We start from the raw sequence: 16,088 nt of genomic DNA on the forward strand, positions 1-16,088 counted from the left end.
TGATGTTCTGAGCTTGCTCCTAACATTTTGATGTTCTTATATACTTTGTTCTTAGATTAAAAAAAAAAGTGTATACGCCTCGTTTTTACTTTCAATATTTACAATGCCAGGACTCAGCTTTTTTCGGTGTTTGAAAATTATTTTCGACTTTGTACATATAAGGACGTTGAAACGTCGAAACATTGAAAAATAATGAATTAAGGTCATCACAAGAAAACACTGAATTTATTTCAGTCTGATGGCGACACGTTAATTTTTTCAATGCGTGTTTATTTGTCATTAAACATTGCCAGGCAAAGATGATGATAAAAATGTCAACAGAGATTTCATCAGAGCATTTTTTCAAGGAGAGAAGATATGCTGCATTAAGTTCAAACTTTAAATATTTGACAACATGGTATTTAGTTAAGCACCATGGTATTTTGTAGAGGTTTTAATATTCCCATTTTGCGAGAAACTTCAGTTTGTCTCTTTTTTTTCTGGTTTTTACTGGTAAGGAATGATTTGATTTTCTCATCTCATTGTTTTAATGCAGTCGGAAAATTGATCGAGATTTCGCGTATTTTACTGACTCGATGGTTCTTATTTTCTTAGTCTTCTGACGGTCTTCTTTCTTCTGACGCATCTAACTCATTTTTCTGGGGCAAATTGAAATTGACCCTAATTTACCTAATTATTACCAAATTTTAATCAAAGTTATTTTTCCTAGAACCTATATATCTTTATACAGGTAAGTAAGACACCTTGCTTCATTTGGCTCTATATATATGAGTTTTAACAGTCTATTATTAAAGGTACATCTTCACACCACATTAGGTGGATTAAAAGATACTAGGTGTTAAAGCGCTAGACACACTGTAAAGTACATGCAGTACCACTTTTAAAAAGTATTTTACGACAATTAAGCTATCTGAAGTAGAATATTTAATCCACCCGCGCTGTACATACTTTTGACCGATTAATCAAATTTTAAAGTAGGCTTTTATCAAGTTTTTATTTTTTTCCCTCCTCTCTCTCTTAAAGTGAAGAAGATATTTTTGAAAAATGGTTTAAAAAAGTTGTTAAAATCCATTTAGAGACTTTCTTTCTTAACCAAATTGATACATTTTCAGTCTTTTTTTGATTGTCAGTAAAATCCTTCTTGAAAAAAGAAAATAATAAGTATTTTCAAGGAATATAAATCAAAATAAAAACAATAAAAACTGTGGTTTTTAAGATCCTTGTTAACATTTTGACGTAATAAGTTCAAGGTTTTTCTACCACGAGTTTGACAACGAAATAGATCGAATATGCTCTGATCAATTTTAATACTTTTTCGGATTTTATTAACCACAAATGTCCAATCTTATTTAACTTTTTCAATCGAATTCGAAACCTCTATGTCTTAATGCTCAAGTTAGGGGCATGAAATGAAGCCACACCCAAATCTCAACCACCGCCGTTTTGGCGTTTTTGGCAATTTAGAGTTTATTCCAGGAAGAAACTCCGAAGTGTAAGCAAACCGCTTGTGCGATTGGAAATGTTAATTTTGGCCATTTTAGATTCAAGGTTGTTGTCAAATTTTATTCTTAGTTTTTTTAGCCTTATTGAGAGAAGGATATAATTTTCCATATCTCAATTGGTATTAAGAATCCGATCCACTGACTTAAAAGCTTTTTACTAGGTCAAATAGACAGGGGTATCTTTGATTTATAGAATTTTAGTAAACTTTTGTGTTGTTTTGATGTTTGTTACTTCTGTCTGAGCCAAACGGTCCTGCAAGAACGAAAAGTTTCCGCCCTTCCATAAATATATCTATTGCATTGCGTAGTATAGGTTTTCTTTTCCTTTCGCCTACTCTGATACCATGTTTTTGCATTCTCACTGCGATTAAGTGTATTTTGTAACTTTATCCAATGCAGATTGGTTATCGTCCTCTGCCTCTTTTTTTTTATTTTAGTCCCTTTTCGATTACTTTAGTAACTCTTAAAAGGTTCTTATTTCACATCTTTTTTTTCACCTTGAGTATTTAGCTATTCTTTTGTATATTTCATGCAACGATAAAGCTGTAAGGATAAAAAGGTGTGTAATTTTAAGAGGGTCTTATTCTAATGGAATACAGTTCAAAGAACAAAACAGTTTATTATATTATGTCTTTAAAGGTTCTAAATATTTAATGAGGCTCTGGATCAGTTTAAAAACGTATAAAAAGGTCAAAAAGACTTTAAGACCTTTCTTTTTCTGAAACTGTCAGATATCATCATATCTTATTATTTTATTTCGTTTTTTTTTTCGGAGAAAATAAAATAGATGGAGTGGGAAGAAAAAAAAACGTTACATCAATCCTTTTTTCATTTCACGTTTCTTGTTTTGTTCTATATGACATTTTAAAATGTATACGTTTTTTTTTTCGCGTCGAAGCTTTGGTTTTTTTTTCTGGTGATTTATGTATATGGTTTTGGGAGGGGCTCCACACGACATTCCGAAAATATCCTTAAATATCGTGAGTTTGGTAATTCAAATTTTTAAGGAATTCTTTTTCTCGTTAATATAAAGTCTGAAATTGTGAAGGGTAAATATTTCATTTTATTTACATGTTATCTTTTCAGCAATATACAAAGAAAAAAATTGAAAACATTTTCCATGAAAAACACAAAAATTTGACTTAGAGAAATCTATTATGGTTCAAATGTCACATCATTTGGCTGGTAGTAATTCACACGGTCCTGGACAACCGCAACCATCATTTCTGGCTGTACGCCCGCCCGTTACTAGTTTTTCCGAACGACGCGGTGGGCCCGGACCAGAATTCGCACAGATGAGTCCAGAAGAAGTCATTGCATTCAACCGACGTGAACTTGCAAAGACGCGTCAAAAAGAAGATTGGCGTCAAAAACAATTCGAAATGTCGCGACATGATTTGAATAAACGCCCCTTGATTGCGCCAACCGAAGACATTCGAAAACATAATCTTGAAAAAGACGCTTATTTTAAGGCCAATCAAGAATATTTACGACTCATGAACGACGAACCAAGTCGACAAACTTTCCGCGAAAAACAACGTTTGACTGAGGATCTAGAAAAGCAAAAGAGACTTTTAATAGAAGATCTAGCACGAGATCAGCAGTTGAAACAAGATAAGTATAAACGAAATCACGTGCCTGGTAATTACCCTGCAGATATGAGAACTTTACATTATCTTAACGAAGCAAACGGCCCTTCAAGAGACATTCCACTATCGTTAAGGTTAAAACCAGATGGATCTGGAGTCTATCCTTTTGATCCAAGATTTCCACAACCACTATCTACACCGGAAGATTTTCAGAACTATAGACGTGCACAAGACAAAATGTTAGCACTCGAGAAACAACAATTAGAAAATAGACAATGTTCGCATTCTGACTTTCGACATATACCTCGTGAACTCGGTAGTATTATACAAGAAAAAGAAAAGAAAATTAAAGAAATGGAAGAGAAAATAGTTAAACTTGAACACGAAGAGAAAATTCATTATTTCAAGAAGATGGAAGCTGCCGGTAACCCGGCAGCTGCTCGTGATATGATTTACCGCATGGAAAGGCAAGCACCACATCACCCACCACCTCCAGCAGGCTTCCGCTATCTCCCTGCATCGTCGCCATCGAGGTTGCCAAGCCAAACCAATTCAGCATCGCCAACATCCTCAACTTCACCAAGAGCCAATTTAGTTTTGACCAATTCTTCCGCCAATATCATCGAGAAAAAGGAATCACCAATAAGCGATGAGAAACAACCACAAACTGTATTTAATGAAAAAGACAATCATACAAATACGACTGATAGGAATAATAACGCGTTAGAGGAGCAGAAATACATTACCAAAGCAAAAGACGAGAGACTGGAGCCGAACGGTACAACATCACCCATCGGAAATTCGAACTCGTCCACCGAGGACCTAGTAATCGACGAAAAGCGTGAATCAACCGTAGCCAAAAATCCGACTCCACAGCCAAACGATTCATCAAATCCTACTCATCAACCACCTATTTCAACCACTGAAAATATGTTAAAACGTCAAGATTCGAATTGCATTAATCTTGCACCATCAGCTAATGACGATAGCGTAACAACCGAAGTCGTTGATGATGATAAGACATTCAATGTTCGATACGGTTCCCAAACAACCACACCAACTGATAACTCAGTATCTTCTCCAAGATCACCAGTAGAAAACATCGAAGATTCAAAACAAAGTACCGAGGTAACCGATCCAGATCCTGAATCAAGTGAAAATCAAAACGGAAAACCTAAGAAAAAAGGTTTCAAAACATCAACGAAAAAGGAAGATGTGCCTCTCGCACCATCAGATTTTCAAGCAAGCCAGAATAGACTTTCGTTAGATTTACCAGGCCATAATTGGCTTGAAAAACGTTTGAAACAACAACAAAATTCGTCAACTGTTGGTAATGACACTAAAATTAGTCATAACAACTCGACAATGTCAAGACCACAAATTTTAAATGAAGAAAGCGACCTTAAAGTGCAGCAAAAACAACAAGAGCAAGATAAACCTGTCCATCAACAATCTAGTGTTCCGACTAGTCAAACCGATTCTCATCATGAACAGCAACACGTCATTACTACAACAGCCCATCTTCAACAACTCCCTCGATCGCACTCAACAGAAGTTATAACGCAAGACGAATCTCCACGAAAAGAGACAATACATCAATTTTCACCACCAAAAACAATTGGTAATCACACTGCAATCGAATCAATAAATACCAGACTCGACAAAAAAATTACCAGCACAGACCATGAACCAATATCCATACCAAATATTCCGGTCACTGTTACTTCAAAGCCAATAGAATCACATACAGAAGTCAAGAAAACACCACCGTCAGAACTACTCCTAAAAATGTTGGATCCAAGGAAAAACGGATCTTCCTCATCTTCACCGCAACAAATACCATCCACCACAGCTGTCATCAACCTTTCTCATACAGTACCAACAAATTCAGCTCTAGTATCTGCACTGCTTGGAAACGAATCAACATCTGTCCGCCAATCATCACATCCTCAACAAAAGAAATCAATCATCATTGTTAAAGATCCTCTCCTTTCACCAGCACCATCTTCCATCCACGACCAATCCATCCAACGACCACTATCTCCAAGATCATCAACTTCAGATGGAGCTAGAAGCCGCACAAATTCAGAAAGCAATCTACCGATGGTTGATCGACGAACACCTAAACACGAGGAGCCGTATCAGCAAGAGGTCCGTCCAAATCTCATTCTCGAACGACGTCGTGATGATGCATACATGTTATCCAAAGGTCAACCTCCTCAAGGCTCGTTAAACTCAGACTATAGTAAATTTATAATCGAAGAGCGTTACAATCGTAAACGACCTTTAGAAGAACCGCCATCTAAAGAAGACAAAGAAATTGCGTTAAGACGAACTGAATTTAGTGAGCGTTTTTTCTCTGATTTAGAACGTGGAATGTCTGCTAAAGGTAAAATTGAAATGACTGTTTTAGGAGAGCAAAAAGAACTACCCCGATCATTAGGCTCTTCAATGGAATCGTTACCAGGGGTTTTACAGCGCCGATCATTAGAGGAGCTCCAATCTAAAGAACGTTTCGCTAAAATGGAAAGTGCTGATTATAATTATCTTTCACGATTTCGAGAGAACCAATCACAACCTTCTTTTCTGTATAAATCATCTCCATCAGACATTGCTTTGAAATCTCCAGGATCGAAATCGGTGAATGATTTTAATACTAAAAGACAATTATCACCACCACATCCTTCGTTTAGAACCCATGAAGAAAGGATAGCTTTTGAGAAAAATCTACGAATGCAACATCACCGTTCAGCAAGTGAAAGTTTACCACCTGTTTTGAATGGACGTTTTGATTCAGGGCACCATTTACCGACCCATAGGCGTCCCGAATCCGTTGACCCTATACTTCTTAACAGTTTACAATCTAGAGAACGTGAACTTAATTTGATGGAAGAAGCAAGGCGGCGTGAGGAAATTCACCGATCAGCGTTAGAGGCTTCACGTAAAGAGAGACTGCTTTCACAAAGTGTGCCTGTTAGTAAAATGCAAGCCTACAAAACACACCCATCACCAGAGGAGCACCTCATGAATCTTAACGAGAAAGTAAGAACAGTTGAAGACTTAAGAGCATTACAACTCGGAATGCCGGTTGCAAACGGTTTTCAACGTTATATTCGTCCAGAAACACTACGCAACGAACGCTTAACAGAACGTGAGAAGCTCGCTTTAAGGGAAGCCGATTTAATCCAAGCATCATTACGCCAAGATGCTATCACTTCACGTCAGGATATCCATAACGCATATCTGAAACGAGCGAGACGGAAACCCTCACTCGGCAGCGGCAACTATACGACGTTACCTGGGAAGCATCCTGCTGCTGGGGGTATCCCACCCCCTCACCTACCAACTGTGTCAGGATTCACTACAGCAGATGACCACCTAAAGATGGCATCCCTGAGGAGGCAACAGGAAGAGGAAGAGAAGTTCAGGGAAAGGCACCCAGAACGAATACCCATCCCCCATCCACATGACCAAAGAGAAGGATTCCCACACCCAAAAGACGTAAGTTTTTCTTCTTTCTTCTAAGACTTTTTTTTGGGAAAGTATGTCTTTGCTAAGGTAGCAATGAAATATTTATTTTTATTTATCTTGATTTTCTTGATAATATGTCAAGACAAAAACTGGTGTGATTTTTTAATTGAATTGCTTAATTATTCAATAAATTTTATAATGTTATTTACTTTTTGTTTTCTTCAGATCGAATCTGGTCATTTTGACCCTACCATACCACGTTTCTTCAGTCACAAGATACCACGAACAAGAGACGGCTCTTTAGATTTTGGACGTTCAAAACCCGTTGACTACAGCTTTTTGGATTATTCAAATCCAAATTTTCAAGCTCGTGAAGCTGCTTTACACAATACGTTAAAACGCCCTGGAAGTGCGCATGTACCACCCTCCGAAACAATGGCCAAACTACAAAGACGTTCGCCGCCTCACGAATTCTTACCCGGTAAACATCGGTTACCGGACGCTATTCCTGTCCCGAAACCACCCGGAGCGCCTGACATCAATCACTATGAAGAGAAATGGAGAGCACTGTCTTCGTCCAGCGATAGCACGGAGAAAAGATTCTGTAGTATTTGTAACAAGGACGCACAATATCTTTGTTCGGGTTGTCGGAAAGTTTGGTATTGCAGCCAAGAGTGCCAGGTAAATTCTAATTTCCTTTAATCACTCTCTTGGCGCCTATATTAATTGCGTGCCTGGGTGACTTTACTTAGAGGTCTCCGGATGCTTAGCACGTTTGCTGCTGACTACGAAAATAGGGTTGTACTTCAGAGGACCATAACTTTTGATAAAGAACTTTTTGCTACGTATAATTCTACGTCGATTGGTATACAATTGGAAAGCATTCCAAACAAAATCAGGCCGTAGGAGGGCCTCTGAAAGTCAAACTTTCGATGAAACGTGTTAAGCTTGCGACGACAACTACTTGAAAAGACAGCAATGATCTAAGGACCCACTCCAAGCTGATATCCATTTTTTTGTGTCTGAATGGAACGGCATTGTTTAGAAGCTTCTTTGCAACAGCCCTGTGTCACAGACCCGCTGGGACCCCAGCCCCACTGGAAAGTCTGGCCTAAATTTTGTCCCCAGTGGACAAAATTCCCTACAATTTCGGTCCCACTGGGGAATTGACTTTGTTTTTATCCCCATTTGAAATTCAATACAAAAAGTTGCACTCCAAAACCATCCCTTGATATTTTAAGCTTGGAAACAATAAAATTTCTATCCCCATTGGGATTTCAATCAAAATTTTTATCCCCAATGTGGGAAAAAGTCCTACCGGGGATGCGAGACAGGGGTGTTTTGCAATTCCTTCTGCTACCTACTTTTCGGAAATCTGTAGTGAGGGTTAAATGAAACTAGGATTTTTATTTCTCTTTGGGGATTGGTTAATATTCACCTTCGTGATATTTGCTGCTTCTGCAAAGAGAAACTCAACGGAAGGAATAACTTTACGTTATTCCTACACTAAAAATATTATTTTTAAAGCTATGGTGATAAAAGCAATTAAGAAACCAGCTGCTAATTTTCACAATGTGGTATTATTGAAGATTTGTCCATGAAAGTGATTATTTTTTGAAATATTTTCCTCTTTTTTCTCGTTATAGCTGAGTGCATGGAAAACACATAGTAAAAGCTGTACACTTGTCCACGAAAGATGATTCCTCTATTGTGATGGTAAGCTTTTCATGGCTTTTGTGTGGATTATAAGATTATGTGGCTAAAATTTTGATGAGTAAAAGACGTTGGTTGAACAGATGTTAAACGAAAAATTGTTGCTCAAAAACCTTGCTGGCAAAAACAATATATTTTTTTGAAGAGTTTTTAGAGGAACATAAGTAGATATTGTTCTTTTGATAGCACTAGAAACCGTACCACGCAACGGGAACATTACATTTGACTAAGGTTCGGTTTTCTTTTTGTCGTGATCTCTCAGTTTCGAGTGACAAATGTCCATAAAGGTCAGCATTTCTGGTGATATAGATTTTTGAACTTTTTGCATAGTCAAATTGAGCCTATCATTCTCTGTATATCTAATAGCTTAAGGTCATAAGTTCAATTTTTGCCTTGAAGACGTTTTCAGTTTCTTGATTTTTTTTTCAATGAAAATATATTACTTGCATTTATTGATTTTAAACTGAAAATTGCATATAATATTTACTATTACATTTTATTGAATATAATGACACCTTTTTGTATTATACCTTGTATTATATTAGTATATTGTATTATAAAAAATGGACATTTTTTCTTGTTATTGGTATAAATAATATTGGTAACATTATTATTGTTTTTTATCTTTCTTATATTTTTCTTTTTCAATTTATCGAATCAATTTTGAAATTTGTAAAAAATGAACTTCCAAGAAAGAAGCGTTAAAGAACACACAAATGACACGAAAAGAAATATTCTTTAACGTTGAATTTTTTTATTGTTGTGATATCAATTTTACATCCAAGTCACTGACCCAGTTGGATCCCCTGCTTACTGGAAAAAAAGGGGGAGGGGGGCTTCTTAACTCGAACAAGTTTTATGGTCCCGTCCCTTCAGTTTACAATGCCTTATAAACCTCAAAATACTCCATAACTCAGAAAGTATTTCCCTTTATGGTATAACTATTTCCTAATTGTGACCTTGTGTGCGAATATGAGTTTTTATCATTATCTAGGAACCTTAATCCTTCTGACAAACCCAGTAGAATTTTTCAGCCAGTGGTAGGTAAAAGTAACGGACTGAAACTCGATGGGGATTGATATTCACATATTTTTTATGGTCAGGGATTTAAATTCCATTGTTTTCGAGTCAGAAAATTCAGTATAATTTTCTCAGTATAATTTTCCACTTGTGACGATATTTTGGCCAATTTTTCCAATGAGAGGGGTCCCAGTGGGTCTGTGAAAAAGGGGTATCTTAAAAGGACTTACATGTATGGTCATTGTTATTTTATTGAAGAATCGCCATTAGAGAGGCTCACCCAGCGGTCACTCTGATCACGATATCATGCTATTTTTTCTCTTCAATCACGATCAAGCAAATCAGCAAAAAACTTGGATAATCACGCATCCCTTTAAAAAAGTCCAAATCACACATCACGGCCCAAAAAATTTCAAATCGAGATCCGTTTTGACCTCTGACCACACAATCACGAAATTTTTACCAAATTACGTAATCACACTGTGATTCCCTATCACGACATTACGTGAACGCTTGAAGGACTTATTAGAAAGCTGAGCATATGCAGATAACAAATATACAGTAGACTTCCGGTTATTCGAACCTGCACTTATTCGAATAATTCGGTTATTCGAAGTGAGATGGTGTTCCCCTTGGATCTGCTTACTCAACCCAGGCAAAAACACTATCGATTATTTGAACTTCAGTTACTTAACGTTCAGTTATTTGAAGCGATTTCTATTCCCCCTGGAGTACATTACAGACTGAATCACCCTCAGTTATTCGATTTTTTCTTATTGGGAGATCATCGAGTGAGAACATCGATTCTCTACGATCATAGTATAAGAAAGCCGCAACTATGATGCTGCGATTATTTTTTCTTTTCTTTAAGAATGCAGGTTTCAATATTCATGGCTATATATCGCTATTCAAGCAATTTCTTTGTGTTTATTACGCTCAACTGAACCTCAATGCCTCAATTAATTCAGCAAAGTCCACCAAATTAAAGTTGAGTTTAGAATTTGACGGGAAAACGGATTTTACAGTTATTCGAAATCCCGGTTATTCGAAGTAAATTCTTATCCCCCTTGGAGCTTCGAATAACAGGGAGTTTACTGTAATGTCTAAAATTAAAAAAAAACCTTTTTTAAACAAAAACCAGTAAATTCTGTTTAGGTTCGTCGATTGTTCTTTTCCTCTGTGCCTCGTTGTCCTTGTAAAAATGTACTATTAGATAATGAGAAGTTTTATGTGTTGAGATCATACGAACCAAATCGGATTTTTTTAAGATTCAAACATTATGATTTTTTTTCTGAGAGCCTTTGATTGTTCTATGAGCAGTTTTTATTTTGAGGGTCTTGTGTTTTATTTGGTGAGGATGAAAGTATGGCTGGTGGTCGGTAACATTGATTCATGTTGACTGAGACCACCAACATTGCACATTTTCTTCTCATTCTTTTGGGTTTCCGAATGAACGATAAGACCTTATGTTTTCCACTTTTTTGGGACCTCCTATGTTACGTAACCCGTTAATCCGTCAAATAATTGATCTTTTATTTATCAAATATAATATTTGATATTTAATTGAATTCTTTTGATGGACCTCTAACTGTGAATTTATTTTCCATTGATTTTTAATAAAAATTAGAATATGATTTTTACGATCTTGGTCCGAAAATTCCTCCCTTGGGTAGAAAAAAATTTTCAGGATGAAATCTTTAGTGAGAGTGAACAACGCTAATCGATGTCTGCTGTTTCTAAATATGAAGATTAAATGGCGAAAATAAATTGAACTTAAATATTCTCTCCTTAAAAAGTTGCATATCAATTGAGACAGCAAAGCTTTGTGGTCTGTGGGCCATTTCATAGACACGAATAAATATCCAATAAAGTTCAAGGGAGCTGATATAGTCAACCGTGTACAACAATGAATTCCACAGCAATTGTTATTTTGGTTTTGCTAGTTCTTCAAACCTCTGGTGAAGATAGTGTCGATTTCTTTTGTTTATTTACGTTCACAAATTGCGACGAAGCTCTCAAGGAAGATTGTTCAAACGCATTGCTAAATGAAGAACGAATGTTGACACATAACGTTCAAATAGAATACAGTGAGAAAGTTCGATTTTGTTTTATTGACGTTCAAAACAGCCAAGAAAATTTGATTCAATTTTTGCTACCTTTGGTCGATGGGAAAGAGTATTATGTCAAATGCAGAAATAATCAGACATATATCCCCAATTTTGAAAGACTTTTTATTATGACATATATCTCGTTCGAGTTAACTAGACTTGCAAGTTTTCTAGTGCTTCCACTTGGTTATCCGTTATTCGGTGTTACAAGGGAGGAAATATATCCAGCCTACTATTTAGACCATGAATTAGGTCTGTTTAGCTACCAGTCTAGTTTTGGTGCAGAAATGCATCGGCATGGTTTTATCAAACTAAAAAACGAACTGAAGGTATCGTATGGTGCTATTGTCAATGTCTTTGAAGATGCAAACTCTGGTCTACGGAAAATCAAAGCCTGTGGAATAGGGGATCAAGATTCATCTGCTTGGTGTCTGTACGCTTCTGAATGCCCAAATGATTGTTTTAAAGAAATTAACATTAACTTATCAAACCAAAAAGATGTTGATCAAAAACTTGAATTAATCCGCAAAGAAAACATGTCATTTATCATATTATCCTGCCAAAGTGCCTTTGTTTCGCGCTTCTTAAAAGAATTTTCACTCAGCGAAAGTATATATTTCTTACCCTTCTCAAGGAGAACGGCCAACGAAACTACCGAAACAGTCCTTGAGATGACTTCCTATTATAATACAGATGTTATGGTATACTTTCCAGGAACATTCGCTTTTAACAGCTTGATGTACTATTTAGTAAACATGACTGGTTTGATGATGTATTCAGAGAGTATCTGGGACGGGATCATGGATGATAAACAAGTTCAGGCATTTATTCAAACGAAAATTCCATGTCAAGTTATTCAAACAATTTTCCCGACTTATCAATGCAATGATCATTTCACTTATCAAATGTGGTTAAAAGTACCAGAAAGTTTCAAGAAGATGCTCGTCAATCAGATGGTTAAAACTAAAACAGTTTTAAAATCTATGTGTTTATTTTTCAAACTGCGTTTCTATATGCAGGCCATCGATTATAAGCATCTAACAAATCAGTATATGTTTAACCCAGCAAAAGGATTAAAATTAGAACCATTCTGTGAACTCAAAAAGCCAACATGCAGAGCTGGTCAACATTTGGTACATTCCCTGTACAAAGAACCTAATTGGGACCGAAGCAGAGGCTGGAACTGTCAGCTCTGTCCAGAATCCTATTACAAAACAATTGGAAACAACGAGCCTTGCATCAAATGTGGATATCCTCTCAAAACCAACCAAAATCACACACAATGTTTTGACCCCTATCGCTTAAAAATTTTAAGATATACAGATCCTTTAATAATTGGCTTGACAATCATATCAGGTGTCATTTTTGTTTTTATATTGTTTACAGCACTGCTGTTTCTTGTTAAAAGAAACACACCTATCGTGTTATCGTCAAATCGGCAAATGACAATACTACAGTTAACCATGCATCTAATACTTACAGTTGTACCGCTATACCTCTACATTGACGAAGTTAAAACTGATCAAAAGTGTGTTCTAAGACAGCTTATTATTGGAATGAGTTTCACTGTCACCATTTCAGTCAATATTTCAAAAACACAAAAATTATTCATGATTGTTCAAAGGAAAATTATCATGTCGAGATCAGAGATTTTACTCACCAAAGCATCAGAATGGGTTATCATCATTGTTATGCTTCTCTTTAATATTTCAATACATCTTGCTAAACTATTTTACTATTCTTTCCAAGTTTCGACCAAATACCATGACTTAAAACTAATTAAAGAACATTATTGTAGCAATGAAAGGTTAACTTTCTTACAAATTATATTTGCTGGTGGGTTAATTGTTATTAATGGAATACAAGGTATGCGTGGTCGCAAACTACCATCACAATTTCGTGAAACGAATCATGTCATTTATTCTTCCTTTATATCTTTGGTATTGATTGTGTCAATGGTGGGAATTTTCCTCAGCAGAAAGTTTCAAACTGACAGAGAGATTGTTGTTTTAATAGCAACAGTACTGTTGAACAGTGTTCATTTTCTGTTGCTATATTGCTACAAGGTTTACATCATTTTGTTCAAGCCACACTTAAACAGCCGTGATTTTGCAAACCGAAGAAGATTAAACCAAATGATGAAAGCGATGAAAAATAAACCGCAAGGAAATGGATCTAAGAAAATAAGTTTATAATTAAAATATTGAAAAAACGTTACTAAAGCTCATTCTCTTTAAGTGCACTCTTTTCTGTTATCATGTGGAAACCACCCACAATGGAATCACTCTGATTAACCTAACCTGGCTTTTCCAAGGTACATACCCGGTGGAACAACCGTAAAAGTTGGGAGGCTGAAGGCTTTTCAAAAGTGAGGAGGCTGGAGTCTCCCCGCTTTCACCGGGCCTGGGGTAGTAAATACGAGTGCACACTTAAACGAATGGACTTTAGATATAAGAAAAACACCCTTTCTCAAAGACTTGGTCGGAAAATAACGGACTGAAACTCGATGGGTATTGATATTCTCATGTTCCTGATTTTTCATCGGGAACAAAAATTGAATTATAGTTTTCCACTGGAGACATTGTTCAATTAGTCCTACTAGGTCTTTGAGAAAGATATAGATATGAAGAATATGTATGATTATAATGTATGTAACATTATATTTTGGCTTTGCAATGTAAATTTAGTCACGTCTTTAGTTTCTCTCACTTTACTATAGCGTGGGTATCTCAGTTTCAGATAAGCGAATCAACCTGGATCATGGTCAAAGGCTATACCAATTAAATCAGAACTTTAAAATGTAGGAGAGAAGATTAAACCAAATGATAAGGACAATGAAAAGTAAACTGCAAGGAACTAGATCTAGGAAATTAAGTTTATTATTCCCTACAATGTTAAAACAACCGAATATCTTTCATGAAATTGTATGTAGCATTTTATTTTGACCTTGCAATACAAAGTAGTCAAATACATACTCACGTTTTTATTTCCCGACCATCACATTCACATAGAGCGAATACAAAACTATGGATATCATCCTGGATCATGGATAAAGGCCGGACCAAGCGCAAACTTTGAAACGTAGAAAAGAATAGTATCCAGACCAAAAGATTAAGAAAAACGATTCCTGAATCACACACTGTGTGAACCCTTGTTGACAAAATCTTACTTTGGAAACCCAGGTAGACACACATGTTTGATTTGTCATAAGACCTCTTTATGAAACTCCAAGAACTTTCAAAGCTACTTAAAAACTACATCAAACATCAGCAATATTTACAAAACCTATTATTATATATCTGTAGGCAAAACAACCATTGAATAATTCCTGATACAACCATGGCTATTATACCACGGTAGATTTTTTTAGATGACTGCTAGGGAAAATATCAATACAGACAAGTTAGTTGAGCTCATTGAACAAGAACCGACCAGACTGTAAACCAGAGACAAAGTTATGAAAAGCTAGACAGTGAAATAGTTTAAGGTCGGATATCAAGGCTAAGAAAAGAATTAACATTGACTTCCCAAGTCAGATTTCGAAAAATATGCCGTGTGGAAAAAAAGAAAGTGCTAGATTTAATCCGTCATTCTAAATCTGAAGGCTTCATTTTTTCTTGGGTAATCGACCGAGAATATATTTCTGACAATTTTCTAGGGAACAATCGTCCTAGCAGTCTAACGCAGCGTACTATTTATCCTAGTTTTTGAGTATTTAATCCTCAATGTACTAATTTCTACTAATTTCCTAAAGCGCTTTGCGTCGCATACGTCGTAATTATTAAATATTTCCTATCTATATAGGAAATATTTGTTTAAACGGTAATTTTTCTTCTTTTCCTTCTTCTTCTCCAAGTCTAACGCCGGTTTTGGTCAGTTTCGTGAGTTTGTACATGAGTCTCTTTTTAAATCAAGCTCCGGCAATAAAACAGTAGGATGTTCTTTTTTCGAGGCGGAATACGTCATTTGTTCGAGAAACGTCTGTGGTAAATATCCGTACGGCGCTCTATTCTCCTTGTCGATTGGGCAACGTCGGCCATTTCAGAAGCGTATTGTTGATCGGACCAAAGTCCACCTAACGAAAATTAAAGTTCCAGCCAATTTGATTACTGCATTGTTGTTCTCAGTCGGGTTCAGCTTGGATATATTCCGTGATCCGTAGCTTTGAACTACAGTCATCTTATGAATAATCCTGTAAATACTGCCAATAACATAAATGGAATTTTGAAATTCTTAGGGACTTGTGTTGCTTGATGTAATCTGAGATTTAAAGCACTTTGAAATCTTTTGAGGACATTAATTATTATTTTAACATTTGTAAAGGAAATATTTATCCGCATCTTTGCGGCTCTTGTTTTAGCTAACATTTGTACGAGTTTTCCAAGGTTTATTTTTTAATGATTGGGAAAGCGTGAAAGTTATCACCTTTCTCTTTATAGCGTAAGAAATTAAACTTGCAAGAGCAATTAACGCAAAGTATGATGGTATTGTAGTACAAGTCGAACAAACGAAGAATAAATTTGTGCAGAATCGTTACTATTTTTAGATTCACGGCGGTGTGCTATCGAAACTTGCCCTCTATTTGGGTTTTGAAAAATCAGAGAAAAAACAATAGTAATAGCCATTTAGTAGTATTCGGCATAGGTAATTTTTCTTTAAATCCTAGAAAGTAGGAGTATTTTGGA

General features: G+C 36.0%; 2 protein-coding genes across 2 annotated transcripts; both read left to right on the top strand.

Moving 5' to 3' along the window:
• Nucleotides 1-2,587: 2,587 nt before the first annotated feature.
• On the top strand, nucleotides 2,588-8,998 carry LOC136815948 (uncharacterized). The gene is made up of 3 exons (XM_067072376.1): nucleotides 2,588-6,592; nucleotides 6,788-7,243; nucleotides 8,209-8,998. The coding sequence occupies exons 1-3, from the start codon at nucleotides 2,660-2,662 to the stop codon at nucleotides 8,260-8,262; spliced, it is 4,443 nt and encodes a 1,480-aa protein (XP_066928477.1). The 5' UTR covers nucleotides 2,588-2,659; the 3' UTR covers nucleotides 8,263-8,998.
• Nucleotides 8,999-11,044: 2,046 nt separating this feature from the next.
• Nucleotides 11,045-13,905, top strand: LOC136815938 (uncharacterized). The gene has a single exon (XM_067072367.1). It carries the CDS (start codon nucleotides 11,202-11,204, stop codon nucleotides 13,596-13,598), a length of 2,397 nt encoding a protein of 798 aa, XP_066928468.1. The 5' UTR covers nucleotides 11,045-11,201; the 3' UTR covers nucleotides 13,599-13,905.
• Nucleotides 13,906-16,088: the final 2,183 nt, after the last annotated feature.

The sequence above is a fragment of the Clytia hemisphaerica genome, unplaced genomic scaffold (assembly GCF_902728285.1).
Source record: "Clytia hemisphaerica strain Z4C2 unplaced genomic scaffold, Clytia hemisphaerica genome assembly, whole genome shotgun sequence".
NCBI lineage: Eukaryota > Metazoa > Cnidaria > Hydrozoa > Leptothecata > Clytiidae > Clytia > Clytia hemisphaerica.